Source organism: Tinamus guttatus, unplaced genomic scaffold (assembly GCF_059628265.1).
Source record: "Tinamus guttatus ecotype Peru unplaced genomic scaffold, ASM5962826v1 Tinamus_guttatus_pri_ptg000735l, whole genome shotgun sequence".
Classification (NCBI taxonomy): domain Eukaryota; kingdom Metazoa; phylum Chordata; class Aves; order Tinamiformes; family Tinamidae; genus Tinamus; species Tinamus guttatus.
This window is the reverse complement of record NW_028289269.1, coordinates 111,959-129,697: the sequence shown is the minus strand read 5'-3', so window position 1 is coordinate 129,697 and position 17,739 is coordinate 111,959. Positions and strand designations below refer to the sequence as shown.

The window sequence follows — 17,739 nt, the reverse complement described above, 5'->3', positions numbered from 1 at the left end:
TTCTCCTGAGAACTTTATCTAGGGCTCTGCTTCCTGCCTTACTTCATGGCCATGGTGAAAGTAGTGCACGAACAAGGTGCTGCCAAAAAAGAAGAATGAGAATGTATTTCATAAGGTTAAAAACTGCCTGAAGTTTTGGAAAAGGCAATCTTTGTTATTCTTTGGGAATGATCTTACTTATGACTTTTGTCCATGATCATGGTGGATGATAAGTTGACCATGAGGCAGCAGTGTGCCCTCGTGGCCAAGAAGGCCAATGGGATCCTGGGGTGCATTAAGAAGAGCGTCTCCAGCAGGTCAAGGGAGGGGATCCTGCCCCTCTACTCAGCCCTGGTGAGGCCGCATCTGGAGTATTGTGTCCAGTTCTGGGCTCCACAGGACAAGAGGGATGTGGAGCTGCTGGAGAGAGTCCAGCGCAGGGCTACAAGGATGATCAGGGGCCTGGAACATCTGCCCTATGAGGAGAGGCTGAGGGAGCTGGGCCTGTTCAGCCTGGAGAAGAGAAGACTGAGAGGGGATCTAATCAGTGTCTATAAGTACCTCAAGGGAGGGAGTGCAGAGGACGGTGATGGTCTCTTTTCAGTGATGGCCACTGATAGGACTAGAGGAAATGGCCGGAAACTGAAACACCAAAAATTCCATAGGAACTTAAGGAAAAATTTCTTAACAGTGAGGGTGCCAGAACCCTGGAACAGGCTGCCCAGAGAGGTTGTGGAGTCTCCTTCTCTGGAGATCTTCAAAACCCGCTTGGATGCAGTCCTGTGCCACGTGCTCTAGGTGTCCCTGCGTATGCAGGGGGGTTGGACTAGATGATCTCTAGAGGTCCCTTCCAACCCTAAGCATTCTATGATTCTATGATTCTAGTTCATGGGGCTGTGTCAGATTTGACCTTGTGCACATCCTCAGGACAGCTTCTGTCATCCCCCTTCTCTATTTATTTACATAGTTACAGAACTGCTTGACATTAATCTTTTCATTGCTTACTGATGGCAGGTAAGGAGTTTGCATCTGAAAATGCACAAACAGACGCTGATGTGGCAAGAAGGGCTGGAAACCACATGCACTTCAAAAAACAGCAACAACCAGGAGGTGGGAGGTCTTGTGAAGGCAGGACCATCCTGGCGCGGGGCTGCTTCCTGCCCCATGGCAGCCCCACAAGCAGCGGCCCCGTACAGCCCCTGCCCACTGCAGGGCCAGCCCTGGCCCTGCGCCCTGGGGGCAGCAGGGGGACGGGCCCCCTCTGTGACACAGGTTGGCGTCGCAGAGCACATCCCGTGTCACAGCCGCGCCTGCCCTCTGCCATGCCCCGGCCCCTGCCACTCTTGCAGGCTCTTCCCCTGCTTGGCCACTTAACAACTGTGATAGGAAATTATCTTCATGCACTCCACGAACATCCTAGACTCTTTCCTCTCTGCCTTATAGTATTTCCAACAAACATCTGGTAGTTCGAAGTCTCCCACAAGAACAAAGGCTGCCTATCGTGAGTCTTCTGCCAGCTGTTCATGCAAACAGAGGCAGAGAGGTGGAGAGGTTCATGTTCACTATGCCCAAGAGTGGTAAAGAGGCGCTTGTGACAGCCGTGCAGCACTGCCTACCCCATCAGGCTCACAGGAAATATCTTGGGCTGAGCTTTGCCAAGGAATGAAGGGCAGAGGGCCAGAATGTTCCTGTGGGGGAAACATGCAGGACAGATGCCCTCCAAAGAGGGCAAAGGAGTTCCCCAAGGGTCCCGCTGCCACATGGCATGGTCTCAGAGCATGGGGACAGAAAGCCCCCCAAGACACTAGAGTGGACACATGCAGCTGCTGATCTGGGTGCACAAAGAGTCAGCTCAGTCCCTGTCTCCTAAACTTTCTTTCAATCTCCCTCCAAAGAACCCAGGCTGCAGATTCCTGCTTCACATCCACTCCAACAAATAATTTAATACAACATAGGAGACTTGAGGGTGCAGGAGCCTGTCTGGAGATCAGCGGTACCTCTCCCTCTTCTCCAGGAGGCGAGATGTCTGTTGACTGCTGCAGAGTACAAGAGAAAGAGGCTGATTGTGAGGAGAAAAGCAGACAAACACGGCCACTCTCAGGCCCTTCCTAAGGAGGAGATGCTTGCAGCTTCTCATCCCCTCCTGAGTGCCCAACAGTTCTGTGGGGGCAGCAGGGCTGTGCGGCTTAGGTACCATGCTCCCAAGTCTGCTGCAGTGCCAGCACAGGGCTGAGGAGCAGATCCTCCTTCCCAGGTGCTGCTCACCAGAGAAGGAAAGATTTGGAAGGGAGCATAACTGCTCCCCATGGTAGCAGGTTCTTACCCAGGAAAGTGCTGCTGCCTCTGGTATTGCTGCAGGAGCTTCCTGGTGGCTTTCTGCACCTCCTTCTCCAGAGAGCTATTCCTCTTGATGGGCAGCAGAGCCTGTGATCCCCACCGTGATGTACTCCTGCCACAGCAGTGAAAAATCCTCTCTTACCCTGTGCCTGAGAGCCCTCCCATCACACCCAGCACACGCCATCGCTTGTGTACCCAGAGCCCCTTTGGCCCGCCAGTGCCTTTAGCCTTAAAGTTAGGGCAGCACAGAGGCTCCCAGAGGGAGAGTCTTCCTGCTCCTATGGGTTTTGCAGATGCCAGTGGATGCTGCTATCGATGCTGTGGATGAAGGAGTGGGGAAGGGGACATCCCACACATGGGGAAATGGGTACTTGGCCTTGCCAGGCCTTTGCCGCAGGTGTGCGCACTTACCCTTCCCCAGGTTCCGGCAGCTTAAACGTGACCCTCTTCCCTCGAGAGGGACGATTTCCCCGTTTCAGTATTGATTTGGGTTGTTTTTTGGGCCCGTCAGGCGGATGGGGAATCCTCTGCACTGGAGCACCCAAATGCTGCCAAGGAATAAAGACAGAAATGACATTGAGAGCAGAGGGGCTGTTTCCCGCTAACCTTGCATAGAGGTACCCCCCAGCACCCATACTGTGCCTCCAATATGGGATGTCCTTCCAAATTCTTCCCTGCAGCATGCCAAGCCTGGCTGCTCTTCCTGTGCCTCTTCCCAAGGTTTCTTGAGCACACCTCCCAAGCTTGTATGGAGAAGTTCCTTCCCATGCTCTTCCCAAAGGCCTCCTTTTCCAATTAAATTCTTACATGATGGTCCTGCATCCCTCCTGTTCTATGTAGCCTTTCTCTTCTGGCCAGAGAAGAGTCTTCTACACATATGCCTCCCTTCTTGGTAGCAGGCTGTCATGCGAGAGATGGAAAAGAAAAAGTGGAGGAGATGAAGGTATGGAGAGAGAAACTCTCACTCTGCATCAGACAGCCATGCAAGGCTGAAAGACTTCCAAGGTTGCCACTACCTTGTTCCTTAGATGTACACTTTCATTGGCATATGCCTCCCAGAAGGAGTCCATATCCAGCTTTTCTAGAACCTTGCGGGTATTCTGCGGGGAGAGAGAAAAGCAAACCGCCTTCCCCGGATCAGTTGTGCAGCTCTCACCCTCTCTCCTGCTGCTTGACATGGAGCTTCGAGCCCAGGGAGGAGGCTCACAACCATTTGCGCCCAGACGGTTGGTGGACTCCCAAATCCCCTTTAGTTACAACTGCATCTTCTGCCACAAGCATTCCAAGCGCTCAGGAGACCAGAGCCTGGTCATCCAACAGAAGCCCCCACGGCCACTGCCAGCATCAAGAGGGCACGGAAGGGAGTTTGATGAGATCCACAAAATGCAAGACGCCAGAGCATACAAGAGACAAATACAGAGCGACTCTCCTCTGTGCAGGTAGAACCCAAGGAAGTTCTTTCGTGAAAGGGCCAGCCATGCAACCAGGCCTTTCTCCAGGGACAGGTGCCACAGGAATTGTGTCCAACCAGAGCTCCTACCTCCGCAATGAGCCTGCAGTTTGGGCACTCCTTCACCATCCTTTGGACTTCGCAAGGATTCAGGAGTCTCTTCCTGCCATTCTCCTCCACCCAGGGGGAGCCTGCCAGGCACGGCACGTGTACTCTAGGGAGAAGCACCATGGGCAGTGGGTAGGAGCACTGGAGCACTTGGCTGTTCATGCTCACGAGCCATGCGCCATCTCCACCTACATCCTGTCCATTCCTCCAAGGACTCCATCCTCTCTCAGTCCCTTCGCACTCACCTCCAACAGAAGCTCAGTTTGGAGCAGAGCTCCGAGAAAGCTTGCACACTTGGCAAGCAAAGCAAGGGGGAAAGCATGTGCACCCTTGTCCCTGCTGCACTCGTGAAGCACTGGGAACACTGGGTCCCTCAGGCAAATCTGTCCTGCTGCTCCATAGAGCGAGCAGCTGGAGACCCTGCACTTCCCACTTGAGCATTGCCAGGGGCTCTCCAGATGCTCTGCATACTGGGAGCAGGGTGAGGGGAGAAATGACCCCATGCTCAGAGGGAAGAGGAGCTGCTCCTTCCCCTTCAGCCTTCACAGAGACCCTGTGTTCAAGGCAGGAACTCCCTGTCCTGGGGACAACAGCACCCTCCTGCACGAGTCTCACCTGGCGGGAGGTGTTTTCTGCTGGAGTCTCTCCTCCCTGGGTTTGTATGGATTGCCCTGAGGTATTCTGGGCAGGTGACATGTCCCGTGGGAGCCGGAGACCCTGGCAGGACTCTTCTCTGCATGGGCTAGAATAGAAATCTCTTGGGAACAGAGGCCAAGGACTCCTGTCTAACAGAGTTACTTCAGCAAACCGACTGCAGCCAGGCTCCATGGGGCCACCTTGTCCCCTATCACACGCAGGCAGCCTCGGCCAGGGTTCTGGGGCTGTCCCCAGCCCTCTCCAGCCATCCCCCCATATCCCTGGCTTTCCATAGCAGCTTTGCTGGGGAAGAGCCCCTGGACAGCCCTCCTGGCAGAGCTCCACAAGGCCTTACCCTCCATTTGGCGCCCACGCAGCGCCACATGGGGCAAGCGGCCGGCCTTTCCAAGGGCCCGCTCCAGGCTTTCCTTGCCCTTCCTGTTCGGCATCCCCATGGTCGCAGATGGATGCCGTCAAGTGGGAGAAAGGTTCTTTCTCGCTGACCAGAAGAACCTGGTCCTCTGGGCTCTCCTGGTCCTGCAGAGCCCTTCCAGCAGGCACCTCCCGCGCTCTCGTGACGCCTCCTTGTCCTTGCCCGTGTGGCTGCAGAGCAGCAGCTCTGGAGCAGGCGGAGGCGAGAGCAGCTCCCTGTGCCTTTTGTGACCAAGGCCATGCAGGGAAGTGTGGGGCGGTCGTGGGGCGCCGCGGGGAGAGGGCAGCTGTGATGTGTGAACGCCCCACTGTGAGGCCAGGCCGTGTCACAGAGGGGCTGCAGGGCCCCTGGTGGCCCTGGCCATGACAGGGTGCCCAGGAGGGCTGTGCGCTGAGGTCACACAGGGATGTCCCACCTCACAGCAGCTGCTCCCCTCTCCCCACGGCGACCGCAGCCTCTCCCCACGGCTCCCAGCAAGGCCCGCGCAGTGCAGGCCCTGGGCCGGCTCTGGGCGCCGCGCTGCTCTGCACCAGCTGCTCCGCTGGGAGCAGAGGAGGCCGAGGGACGGCACTGGTGGCGTCTGCTGGCAGCAGAGCAGGAGGCCGCAGGACAGCCGTGTCCTGGGCACCTCCCGCTGACTTTGCTGCTCACGCTTTCTCTCTCCTCGCGGGACTCTTTCTGGCCTCAGGACTGCTTCCAGCTGTCCTCATCTTTGTCAGAGACAAGATCCTATGGGAAGAAAGAGAGAGCATGCCAGGAGGAGAGACGGAGATGGCGAAAAAGGTGAGAGGCAGAAAGATTTCCCTGTGCTTTAGGAGAGTCTTGGGAGAGCTCCAGCAATGGGAAACAGAGCTGCTTGGAGAAGATGTCTCCTATAGAGGGCCCATAGCTGAAAAAGGTGACTCAGGACTAACTAAAATTACCATCAGCTCTCTCAGTCATGTGAAAATCCCTAGAGAATTCAGATGTGGCCACGAGCTGTGCGTGAACGACATGGCCTGTGAGAGCTGCCAAGTCCCAAGGACTGATGTGTCCGAGTGTGTCCAGCAGGCACTGCCCTCAAGCAGAAAATCTTTCCAGAGAGCTCTAGGGTTCACATTGCTCTGCCGCAGCCTCACCTGTGTTTTTTTCTCCATGGGGTGATGCTCAGGAGAGGAAGGAGAAAGAGCTGCTGCTTTGGCTGCAACTCCAGAAGGAGCTGGAGCAGGAACTGAGAACTGGGGAACTGCAGAGGAAAAGAAGAGAAGAGAAAGCCAGAAAGGCAAGTGAAGGAACATTCATTTCACCTTGGAGGTGGCAGGGAAGGGAGCGCTTCCTAACGAAAATCTTTAGGGTGTATAAAAGAGACACCAAGTGTGCTTTGGAGCCCAAAGGCACCCCTTTGACCTCAGCAAACTGGGGAACGTTGCAGTGTCTGGAGGACAAAACTCGGGCAAATTGGTAGCAAAAGCTTTGCTGCTTCTGGAGGTCCAAGTGGGACCGAGTCCGAACATGGAGTCTGAGCAGGAGGGTGATAAAGATAGAGCTGGGAAAGTGCTTGTGTCCCCCCAACCAAAAAAGACATAAACTAGGAGAGGACCTGTGCTCCTTTCCATGCATGTCATGTACCTCTGCCTCTTCCAACTGTGTGTCTTGCTGCCTGGAAGTTCTGTTGCTTGCCTGTTTATTCTTCATTGCACCCATATTGCACAAGGATTGTTCCCAAAAGAACAAGCCATGCCAGGAAATGTGTTGAGGCTTGTGGTGGCACTTTCTGTCTTAGAGAGAAAAGAGTGCGTGTGAGCTGTGTGCAGGATGCTTGAGAGAGCTTCTGTGGGCAAAGGAAACCTTGGGGTAATCTCATCTTCCCTGCTCTTCTTCGCTCTCATAGGAGCGACTCTTGCTGGAGAAAAAAATGGCCTTTCAGCTCCAGAAAGGACAAGCTCTTCTTGCCCTTGATGCAGAGGCCGAAGGCGATGGGAAATCCTTAGGCAAGCGGATGTCTCAGGACCCATCACCTGAAGCCACGGGTACCGGTAGTGCCAACGGTATGTGGAATGAGTTCTTGCTCCTCTCTTCTGGGTCACCTGCTCTCCCTTGCAAAGCTTCAGGCTCTGGAGGCAAGGAGTGAGTTGTGAGCGGTTGGGGCTGCTGCTCTGTTTTGGTCTTTCAAAGACTATTTAGGGGTGCAGTGCCTTGGCACTTAGCCATCTTAACCTTGGACAAAAAGGATGTGCTTTCATAGAATCATAGAATCATAGAATGCTTAGGGTTGGAAGGGACCTCTAGAGATCATCTAGTCCAACCCCCCTGCATACGCAGGGACACCTAAAGCACGTGGCGCAGGACTGCATCCAAGCAGGTTTTGAAGATCTCTAGAGAAGGAGACTCCACAACCTCTCTGGGCAGCCTGTTCCAGTGCTCTGTCACCCTCACTGTTAAGAAATTTTTCCTTAAGTTCCTATGGAATTTTTGATGTTTCAGTTTCCGGCCATTTCCTCTAGTCCTATCAGTGGCCACCACTGAAAAGAGACCATGACCGTCCTCTGCACTCCCTCCCTTGAGGTATTTATATACACTGATTAGATCCCCTCTCAGCCTTCTCTTCTCCAGGCTGAACAGGCCCAGCTCCCTCAGCCTCTCCTCATAGGGCAGATGTTCCAGGCCCCTGATCATCCTTGTAGCCCTGCGCTGGACTCTCTCCAGCAGCTCCACATCCCTCTTGTACTGTGGAGCCCAGAACTGGACACAGTACTCCAGATGCGGCCTCACCAGGGCTGAGTAGAGGGGCAGGATCACCTCCCTCGACCTGCTGGAGACGCTCTTCTTAATGCAGCCCAGGATCCCATTGGCCTTCTTGGCCACGAGGGCACACTGCTGCCTCATGGTCAACTTGTCGTCCACCATGACACCCAGGTCTTTCTCCGCAGAGCTGCTCTCCACAAGCTCGGTCCCCAGCCTGTACTGGTGTCTGGGGTTATTCCTCCCCAGGTGCAGGACCTTGCACTTGGCCTTGTTGAATTGCATGAGGTTTTTCACTGCCCAGTTGTCCAGTCTGTCCAGGTCCCTCTGGATGGCAGCGCAGCCCTCTGGGGTATCGGCTACTCCTCCCAGTTTGGTATCATCAGCAAACTTGCTGAGGGAGCACTCTGTGCCTTCATCCAGGTCATTGATGAATAAATTGAACAGGACTGGACCAAGGACTGACCCCTGGGGGACCCCGCTAGCCACAGGCCTCCCACTAGACTCTGCACCGCTGATCACCACTCTCTGGGCCCTGCCATCCAGCCAGTTCCTAATCCATCTCACTGTGCACTCATCTATCCCACACTTCCGGAGCTTGCCCAGGAGGATGTTGTGAGGGACGGTGTCAAAAGCCTTGGTGAAGTCGAGATAGACGACATCCACCGCTCTCCCCTCGTCTATCCAGCCGGTCATTTCATCATAGAAGGCTATCAGGTTAGTCAGGCAAGATTTTCCCTTGGTGAATCCATGCTGACTACTCTTGAGCACCTTCTTGTCCTCCATGTGCCTGGAGACAACAGCCAGTATGAGCCGTTCCATCACTTTTCCGGGGACGGAGGTGAGGCTGACTGGCCTGTAGTTGCCTGGGTCCTCCTTCTTGCCTTTTTTGAAGACTGGCGTGACATTGGCCTTCTTCCAGTCTTCCGGCACCTCCCCCGTTCTCCAGGATCTTTCAAAGATGATGGAGAGCGGCTTAGCTATGGCATCTGCCAGCTCCCGCAGCACTCTGGGGTGCATCCCATCAGGGCCCATGGATTTGTGGGTATCGAGGTTCCTTAGGTGCTCTCTGACCCAATCTTCCTCTACCCAGGGCAAGTCTTCCTCTCCACCCGCTTCTTCTCTTGCCTCTAGGGCCTGGGGCTCTAAAGGGCTGCCCTTGGTAAACACCGAAGCAAAGAAGGCATTGAGCAACTCTGCTTTTTCTGTGTTATTTGTAACCAAGGTGCCCATCCCGTCCTCCAGCGGACCCACGTTCTCCCTGATCTTCCTTTTGCTGTTAATGTATTTGAAGAATTTTTTTTTTGTTATTTTTAACGTCCCTTGCCAGCTTGCCTTCCAGACGTGCCTTAGCTTTCCTTGTCGCATCTCTGCACTCCCTGACTACGTTCCTGTATTTCTCCCAGGGGGCCTGTCCTTTTTTCCACATTCTGTATACCGCTGCCTTCTGCTTGAGCATTGCCACAAGCTCCCGGCTCATCCACGCAGGTCGCCTGCCCCCTCTGCCTCCCTTCCTACACACAGGGATGCACTGCTGCTGGGCGTGGAGGAAGTGCCGCTTGAAAACTAACCAGCTCTCTTGGGCCCCCCAGTTGAGTCCTCACTGCCTCTCCTGAGACTGCAGAGTCCTCTTTTGTCTGCGAATACCCAGTACTTTACCTCTAAAAAACTTCATCTTTGAGGACCTCTCCCTTTATGAGGCTCTACTCACAGTCCATCCCAGGCATATGCTGTTCCAGGAGGATCTCTGTGCTCTCCTGTGACACCACCAGCTTCCCCTCCATGAGAACAGCCGTCTGACACTGTGCCTTAATACGCAGGAGAGCTGTGCATGTGTAAATCCATGACCATTCAGTGTCTCCACTATCCTTGGACTCTGATAGGTGAATTCTCAAACCAGCCCTTGGTCTCTGAAAGATTATTACAGGATTCTGAGCTCTATGTTGCTGAACCCATGGAGAATCCTGTGCAGCAGGCCATGAGGGGTGCAAGTCCTTGGGCCTATTCTTGACACCAGCTTTGGAGGAAAAGCCCAGCTTTCACACACTGTACTGATAGAAATTACTTTATTACAGAGATACTGTTAGGGAGCCAGTCCTTGTCCAGCATTCGACAAAATTTAGGGTATCAGGTGAGACAGAGCAGACACCATAAAAAAGGGAATGAATACAAGCAGTTGTGTAGCAACACGATAACAATTATTATCACTAGTAAAAGTCATAATAAAAATAACGTGAAGAAACAATGCTCAATCCAGATGCAGCATACAGAAAGAGTCATTTGTGCAGAGATGTGGAAAAATTACCACTGCTTAAAAAGGTCCATGAAATCACTTTCCTAATGGCATCCTTGAGCTCCTTGTTCCTCATGCTGTAGATGAGGGGGTTCACTGCTGGAGGCACCACTGAGTACAGAACAGCCAGCACCAGATCCAGAAATGGGGAGGAGATGGAGGGGGGCTTCAGGTAGGCAAACACTACAGTGATGAGAAACAGGGAGACCACGGCCAGGTGCGGGAGGCACATGGAAAAGGCTTTGTGCTGGCCCTGCTCTGACGGGATCCTCAGCACAGCAGCGAAGATCTGCACGTAGGACACCACAATGAAAGTGAAACAGCCAAAGCCTAAACAGACACTAACCACCAGAAGCCCAACTCCCCTGAGGTGGGAGCGTGAGCAGCAGAGCTTGAGGATCTGGGGGATCTCACAGAAGAACTGCTCCACCTCATTGCCTTGGCAGAGGGGTAGGGAAAATGTGTTCCCAGTGTGCAGGAGAGCACTGAGAAAGCCACTGGCCCAGGCAGCTGCTGCCATTTTGACACAAGCTCTGCTGTCCAGGAGGGTCCCGTAGTGCAGGGGTCTGCAGATGGCAACGTAGCGGTCGTAGGCCATGACTGTGAGGAGAAAATACTCCGCTGATACAAAGAAAAGGAAGAAAAAGACTTGCCCAGCACATTCCAAGTAGGAAATGGCCCTCATGTTCCACAGAGAATTGTGCATGGATTTGGGAACAGTGGTGGAGATGGAGCCCAGGTCGAGGAGGGAGAGGTTGAGGAGGAAGAAGTACATGGAGTTGTGGAGGTGGTGGTCGCAGGTTATGGCTGTGATGATGAGGCCATTGGCCAGGAGGGCAGCCAGGTAGATGGCCAGGAAGAGCGAGAAGTGCAAGAGCTGCAGCTCCCGTGTGTCTGTGAATGGCAGGAGGAGGAACTCATTGAGGGAGCTGCTGTTGGACATCTGTTCTATTGGGCTCAGGAAAACTGTGTAGGGAAGAAAGGCAATAATAGCTTAGAAGTATTTTCTCTGAAATAAACTTTCCATTTTTCATAGAAATGCTTCTCGATCCCTGTCTCAGCTCTCAGTAATTCCTTCTTCTCACTATCACCTTCAGTCAGCTCCTCAGTCTCTGCTCCAGCTGAGTGTTCTGGGAGGAGCCAGAGCCTGAGTTACTCTACGCCAATGTGTATAAAGGACTGGTTCTTGATATCCCTCCTTTTCAGAGTTGATGTCACAGGACATCCACCTTTAATATAAAGGGTCTTTTAATATTCCCACACACACTTCCAAGGAGTCTGGGGTGCAGCAGGGGGTTTTAACTTTTTTTTAGAATTACTTATTTGGGAAATTTTTAGATTCTGTCACCATATCTCGTGAGGTTCTTTGCATGTCTTTATTGACATGCAAATAAAGACAGCTGTCTCTATTTCTGAAAATGTGAACATTAAGCAGGCTGGAGATGGAAATGGGCTCTCTGCTGCTTAGGGAACAGTGAGGAGTGCTGTCGAGCCCATTCCTCCAAACAAACCTGGACTCTGTTGAGATCATAGAAGACTGGTTTCAAAGCACTCACTTAACTTTGCTCGCCCTCTAAGTTCAAGGTGGATATGTGATGGAGAGAACAATGCTCTGAAGAACCTGTGTGCCCACATTGCCTTCACTGTCTTGCACCAGCTCCAGAAGAAGCAGCCATGATGCCCTTACCTTGTGATGCTGGGACAGGGAATTTCTCTTCTGAAGCATCTCCTCGTATGCGAAGTAGAAGCAGGGAGAACAATCCTCAAAAAATAAGAAGTCATCAGCTGGAGGGATGCTGCAGACCCCTCCAGAAACCTCAGTAGCATTACCCTGCAGCCGGCGACTTACCATGTCACAGATTGTTCCCACCATGAGCTCTGCTCTGTCCTCCCACTCCCCGCTGCCTTTCACCTCTCTGTCCTCTCTCCTCTGCTGTCCGCAGCAGCAGGCAGTGCCCGCAGCCCTGCTGCTTCTTTTTGCACAGGAGCTGCTCCTGCACTCGGCTGCCAGGCTGCCACGAGCTGCGGCCCAGCTCAATTCATGAATTACTCTGTCCCTTGGGATTCCTCCCTCTGGGATATGTTCCATCAAGTAGAGTAACCTGTTTTCCTTCTCTAAAGAGTACAGGGATACAGATTCCAACGTTGCAATTTATTTCATCAGATAATGATTATCTACCAAAGTTAGAAATGTCCCACTGGAAGTCCTGATTCACATCTGTTAACTAGGCAGGACACCCAGACAGGGATAAGAAGGGAGCTTGTTGATACATGGTGCATATATGATTCAGATGACTTATTCAGATGGCTTATTGGGGCTCCACATGTCCGTTCAGAAGTGTCAGGTTTGGAGAAGGATTCAGCTAACTCATGAACTCCACAAGTACATGGCAGGTGGGATTCCCGCTTACCAGGCTAAGCATGCACATGGTCTGCTTGCAAGCTCCTGGCCTAAAGGTCCTAATGGAATCTCTGGAGATAGACCTTCAGTGGGAGGCCAGGTCAGAAATTTCCTTGGTCATCTCTAATGACCCTGGATGCCTTCTATCCTACTCGAGCAGCATTCACAATAAAGCTGAGGGACAGGCAGATCCCTACAGCTCAAAAAGCTGATCTATTCCAGTGGAGACCATTTATAGAATCACAGAATGGTTGAGGTTGGAAGGAGCTTTGCTGATGATCTAGTTCAATCCCCTTGATCAAGCAGTTTCACCTACAGCATGATGCACAGGATCCTGTCCAGGCAGGTCTGGAATATCTGCAGAGAAGAAGTCTCCATAACCTTTCTGGGCAACCCATGCCAGTGCTCTATCACCTTCACAGTCAAGATGCTTTTCCTCAAATTCAGGCAGAATGCGCTGTGCTTCAATTTGTTTCTGTTGCCTCTCGTGCCATCACTAGTCACCACTAAAAAGAGTCTGGGCCATCCTCTTCTGCTCTTGGCATCCTCCCTTCAGGTATCTGCACACCCTGATAAGATCCTCTCTCAGCCTTCTCTTCTCCAGCCTAAAACAGGCCCCGTTCTCTCACCTTCTCCTCATAGGAGGGATGCTTCAGCTCTCCGAACAACTTTGTAGACCTATGCGGGGCTCTCTCCAATCGCTTCATGTCTCTCTTGTACTGCGGAGCCCATCACTGGACACAGGACTCAAGGGGTAGCCTCCCCTGGACCTAGTAGAGAGGCAGGATGACCTCCCTTGTCCTCCTGGCAACAGTCGTCCTACTACAGCCCGAGATACCACTGGACTTCTTGGCGGCCAGGGGACATTTCTGGCTCATAAGCAAGCTTCAAGGGGGCTTGAGTGAGAGAAGGCACCTTCCTCTGGTTGCAAGGGACATTTGGAGATACTCTAGTCCAATGATGGTCAAGTCAATGTTTGTAAGCACCTGGGAGGCCAGCAGCAGGCACATGGCACTGCTCCTGCTTGGCAGCGGGGTCACATTGTCTGTGCTCCTGACTGGACAGCAGCAGGCATTAGCAGGTCCATCCATGTCTGTGAGGGTGACCGTGAGCTCTGCTCTTTGTTGAGTCCTGGGCAGGCCAGCAAGAGGCGCCTGGCTGGGCAGTTCCTTGGGAGGTCCCTGCTGGCAGAGCAGCTGCGAGGCCAGCGCTGGCCCATGGCTGGGGACGGGCTCTGAGGCCGCTCCTGTCCCAGCAGCAGCGGCGGGGACGAGAGGGTTTGCTGAGGGTGCCCCATGGAGGAGCTGACACCTGCGGAGCTCTGCAGCCCTGGAGAAGGGCAGCTCCTTAATCAAGAGGAGGGAGATGGAGCACTTAGCACCAGGAATTTGTGCTGCTGTGAGCATGATCTTCTCTGGCGAACGTGGACAAGGAGCAGAGACTTGCAGCCAGCTACCATTGGACCAGGGAGTCCAGCAAGATCTTTCAGGCTGCTAAATGAACCCAGTGCCCAAGTAAGCATGCTATAACAAGAGCAGTGGCATTAGTAATTGATGATTCCCAGGCTGTTTGTGCTGCAGTAATTCCCCTCCCTGTCTGATGGGTGAGTGAAGAGTTAATGTAGACTCGGCTGAATTGCACTCTGAAGATGTGGTAAGAGAAATGATGGGCACTGTCCCCAGCAGCAAGTTCACAGAATCACAGAGTGGTTAACATTGGAAGGGACCTCTAGAGCTCATCTAGTCCAACCCCCTGCTCAAGCAAGGACCCCTAGAGCATGTGGCACAGGGTGGCATCCAGGTGAGTGTTGAAGATCTCCAGAGAAGGAGACTCCACAACCTCTCTGGGCAGCCTGTTCCAGGGCTCTGTCACCCTCACAGTAAAGTTCTTCCTCTCATGGAGATGGAACTTCCTGTGTTTCAACTTGCATCCATAATCCCTTGTCCTTTCACTGGCCACCACTAAGAAGAGTTTGGCACCATCCTCCCTACATTCACCCCTAAGGTACTTACTTCTACATGTTGACCAGATCTCCTCTCGGTCTTCTCTTCTCCAGACTAAACAGGCCCAGCTCAGTCTTTCCTCATACGATAGATGCTCCAGTCCCTTAATCATCTTGGTTGCTTTATGATGCACCCTCTCTAGAACCTCCATGTCCCTCTTGTACTGCAGAGCCCAGAACTGCACACAATACTCCAGGTGAGGCCTCACCAGAGTTGAGGAGAGGGGGCAACATCTGCTGGCAACACTCCTCCTGATGCAGGCCAGGATCCCATTGGCCTTCTTGGCCATGAGGGCACACTGCTGACTGAAGGTTAACTCCTTGTCAACCAGGATTCCCAAATCCCTCTCTGCGGAGCTGCTTTCCAGCAGGTCAACCTCTAATCTATATCGGTGCCTGGGGTTATTCCTCCCCAGGTGCAGGACCCCGCACTTGTCCTTGTAACGTCATGCTGGGCAATATTTCTAAATGCCTCTGCCTTTGCCTCTGCCTTTCTTCTCTTCTACTACTCTTCTCTCATCAGCACAGTCACGTGTGGGGCAGCCTGGCAGAGGCAATGCAGAGACCATTGCCTATCTGCAGTGGTCACTGAGAGATGAACCCTAGATTGAGGCTAACAGATCACCCTGGAATGCTGAGGTCATCCCCTGGATCTCATGGAGTTCACAAGGAGAAGAGCAGGTCCAATTGTGGTTGCACACCCTTGGGCATATTTTTTGATTCCAGTTTCTAAAGAGAGGCCGCATTCAGGACCATCATAGGGAAGATCCCTTTTTATTATGGAAATGTTATTCTGGAGTCCAGCTCGTTCTTAAGGGAGCCCAAGGACTAGTCCTGCCTCTTCTACCAGAGTACAAGGGAAAACAAGCCTACCAGGTTTTGAGAGTTCCTGGGCCATATCTGCAGAATAAAGCATGGAAGGAAAGCACGGAAATGAGGAGGACAGCTCTAAATAGAGAAAATCCTGCTGCCCTCCTGGAATGTGTCTTCAGGAAAGATGAACTGCCATGGGAAGGCTGCCTCTAGACTTTCCTTAAATTCACTCATGTTTACTTTTGTGTGTTGGAGCTTTGCATGGAACCGTGGGAACCTGTGGTGACCCTTGGTTGCCATTTCTCTCATATTAGAGAGATTTGAGATCACACTGTAGCCATAGCCACGAGAGCTGAGATCTCCTAAACAACACTGGACTCCTGGTCTCAGCCCACCTGCCCTTGTCCCGCCGTGACTCTGTACCCCAGAGGTCCCTTGGTGTCAGTGCTGGAAAAGACGCTGCAGAGGGAAACTCTCCTCCCTGCACTGGGCACATCCAAGGGAGCTCAAAGAAGCGGCTCAGAGAATCCCCCCTCTCTACTAGTGAAGGGGGAAGCCTGGCTTCCTGCTTTATCATGGTCTGTGTTTAAGTGCTAAATGAGAGATTCCTGTGCAGACGTGACAAAAATTAGGTGTCTTTATCGTTTATTATTTTAAGATGGATGTAAAAGAGAGAAGTAAAAAAGAAAGAAAAGGATAAAATACAGCCTCGATGGCAGATATCCTGGTGAGTGAATGAAACAGCTGTTACCGCTGACCTTGTACTCACTGGTTGAGTTTCTTCAGTGCCTCCTTGAGCTCCTTGTTCCTCATGCTGTAGATGAGGGGATTCAGGGCTGGAGGCACCACAGAGTACAGAATGGACACAACCATATCTAGAAGTGGGGAGGAGATGGAGGGGGGCTTCAGGTAGGCAAACAATATAGTAATGACAAACAAGGACACCACAGCCAGGTGTGGGAGGCACATGGAAAAGGCTTTGTGCCGGCCCTGCTCTGAGGGGATCCTCAGCACAGCTCTGAAGATCTGCACGTAGGACAGCACAATGAAAATGAAACAACCAAAGGCTATGCAGGCAGTAACCACACTAACCCAGACTTCCCTGAGATAGGAGTGTGAGCAGGAGAGCTTGAGGATCTGGGGGATCTCGCAGAAGAACTGCTCCACCACGTTGCCTTGGCATAGTGGTATGGAAAATGTGTTCCCAGTGTGCAGGAGAGCATAGAGAAAGCCACTGGCCCAGGCAGCTGCTGCCATTTTGACACAAGCCCTGCTGTCCATGATGGTCCCGTAGTGCAAGGGTCTGCAGATGGCAACGTAGCGGTCATAGGCCATGACTGTGAGGATAGAAAACTCTCCTCCAAAGAAGAAGACCAACAGGAAGACCTGGGCAGCACATGCCAAAAAGGAAATGTCCCTGGTGTCCCACAGAGAATTGGCCATGGATTTGGGGATAGTTGTTGAGATGGAGCCCAGGTCGAGGAGGGAGAGGTTGAGGAGGAAGAAGTACATGGGGGTGTGGAGGCGGTGGTCGCAGGCTACGGCTGTGATGATGAGGCCATTGGCCAGGAGGGCAGCCAGGTAGATGCCCAGGAAGAGCGAGAAGTGCAAGAGCTGCAGCTCCCGTGTGTCTGCGAATGCCAGGAGGAGGAACTCATTGAGGGAGCTGCTGTTGGACATTCGCTCCCTCCAGTCATGTGGGCCTATCTAAGGAACAGAAGACATTGAGAAGTTAGGAGAGACTTTTCAAGAAAAAAAAAAACCTCCTAAGTCATTCAGTTTTATAACACCGACTGCCATTGCCTCTCTTTAGCAAGAGTATCTTAGTACAGTTGCTTTGCTTGAGCTCCATTTTGCACTGGCTGAGAGTGCTGTGGGAAGCACTCAGGCTTCATCATACATCAACCCATGTATTACAAGGATCTGTTGTGTTGTACAATAGTGGGACCTGGGCAGTGAAGGTCACACACTTGCACATTCACCTTTTCTGGCAGGTGAAATCCACTCAACATGTACGTTAGCTTTTCAGCATCTTTACTGAGAAGAGTAAGCAAAGAGGTTTGAGGAACTGTAGTTTTATTTTTGGTAAACAGTTCTGAGGTGTCTTTGTCACTCCTGGCAAGGCTTCCCCAAAAGGACAAATCCTTCACATTTCAGCTCTCAGTCCTTAAGGGAATGCATCCACGGTCACTATGTGCAGAGTGGGGACATCTTGTTTGTCTGTTAGTCTCCTTCCCACAGCTCCTGTCTCCTTGAGGTAGAGGGTGGTTGCTCCCATATGCTGCCCTAAAAGGAGACAGGCCCTGATGAGGGCAGAGCAGTGCAGTGTCTTAGTGCCCATATCCAAATTTCTCACCATGTCTCTATACACCCAAGGGTATGTTCCCTCCTAGCCAAAACACCCTCAATGTGCTGCCAAGAGAGGCAAGGAGAGGTACAGAGAGGCATTCTGGAAAACCTTCACCTTACCCGCTGGGTATGTCACCTCACAGAGGGGGACACCTTAGTCCCTTGGTGGGAAGGCTGGAAATGATCCCGTGGCAGGAGAGATCTCCCAGGTCTGGCT

At 52.5% G+C, this 17,739-nt stretch overlaps 1 protein-coding gene across 1 annotated transcript; it reads right to left on the bottom strand.

Moving 5' to 3' along the window:
* Nucleotides 1–9,940: 9,940 nt before the first annotated feature.
* Nucleotides 9,941–16,853, bottom strand: LOC148591585 (olfactory receptor 14C36-like). The gene is made up of 2 exons (XM_088537270.1): nucleotides 16,188–16,853; nucleotides 9,941–10,246 (listed from the first exon to the last, which is right to left on the bottom strand). Exons 1-2 carry the CDS (start codon nucleotides 16,851–16,853, stop codon nucleotides 9,941–9,943), a joined length of 972 nt encoding a protein of 323 aa, XP_088393396.1.
* Between the last annotated feature and the right edge of the window lie 886 nt (nucleotides 16,854–17,739).

Bases quoted from the DNA above. Each gene is read 5' to 3' on its own strand.
- LOC148591585 (XM_088537270.1), bottom strand. From the start codon at position 16,853: ATGTCCAACAGCAGCTCCCTCAATGAGTTCCTCCTCCTGGCATTCGCA. The intron at 10,247-16,187 runs GTGCTGAGGATC...TCCTACGTGCAG, and splicing joins ACGTGCAGATCTTCAGAGCT to ATCTTCGCTGCTGTGCTGAG.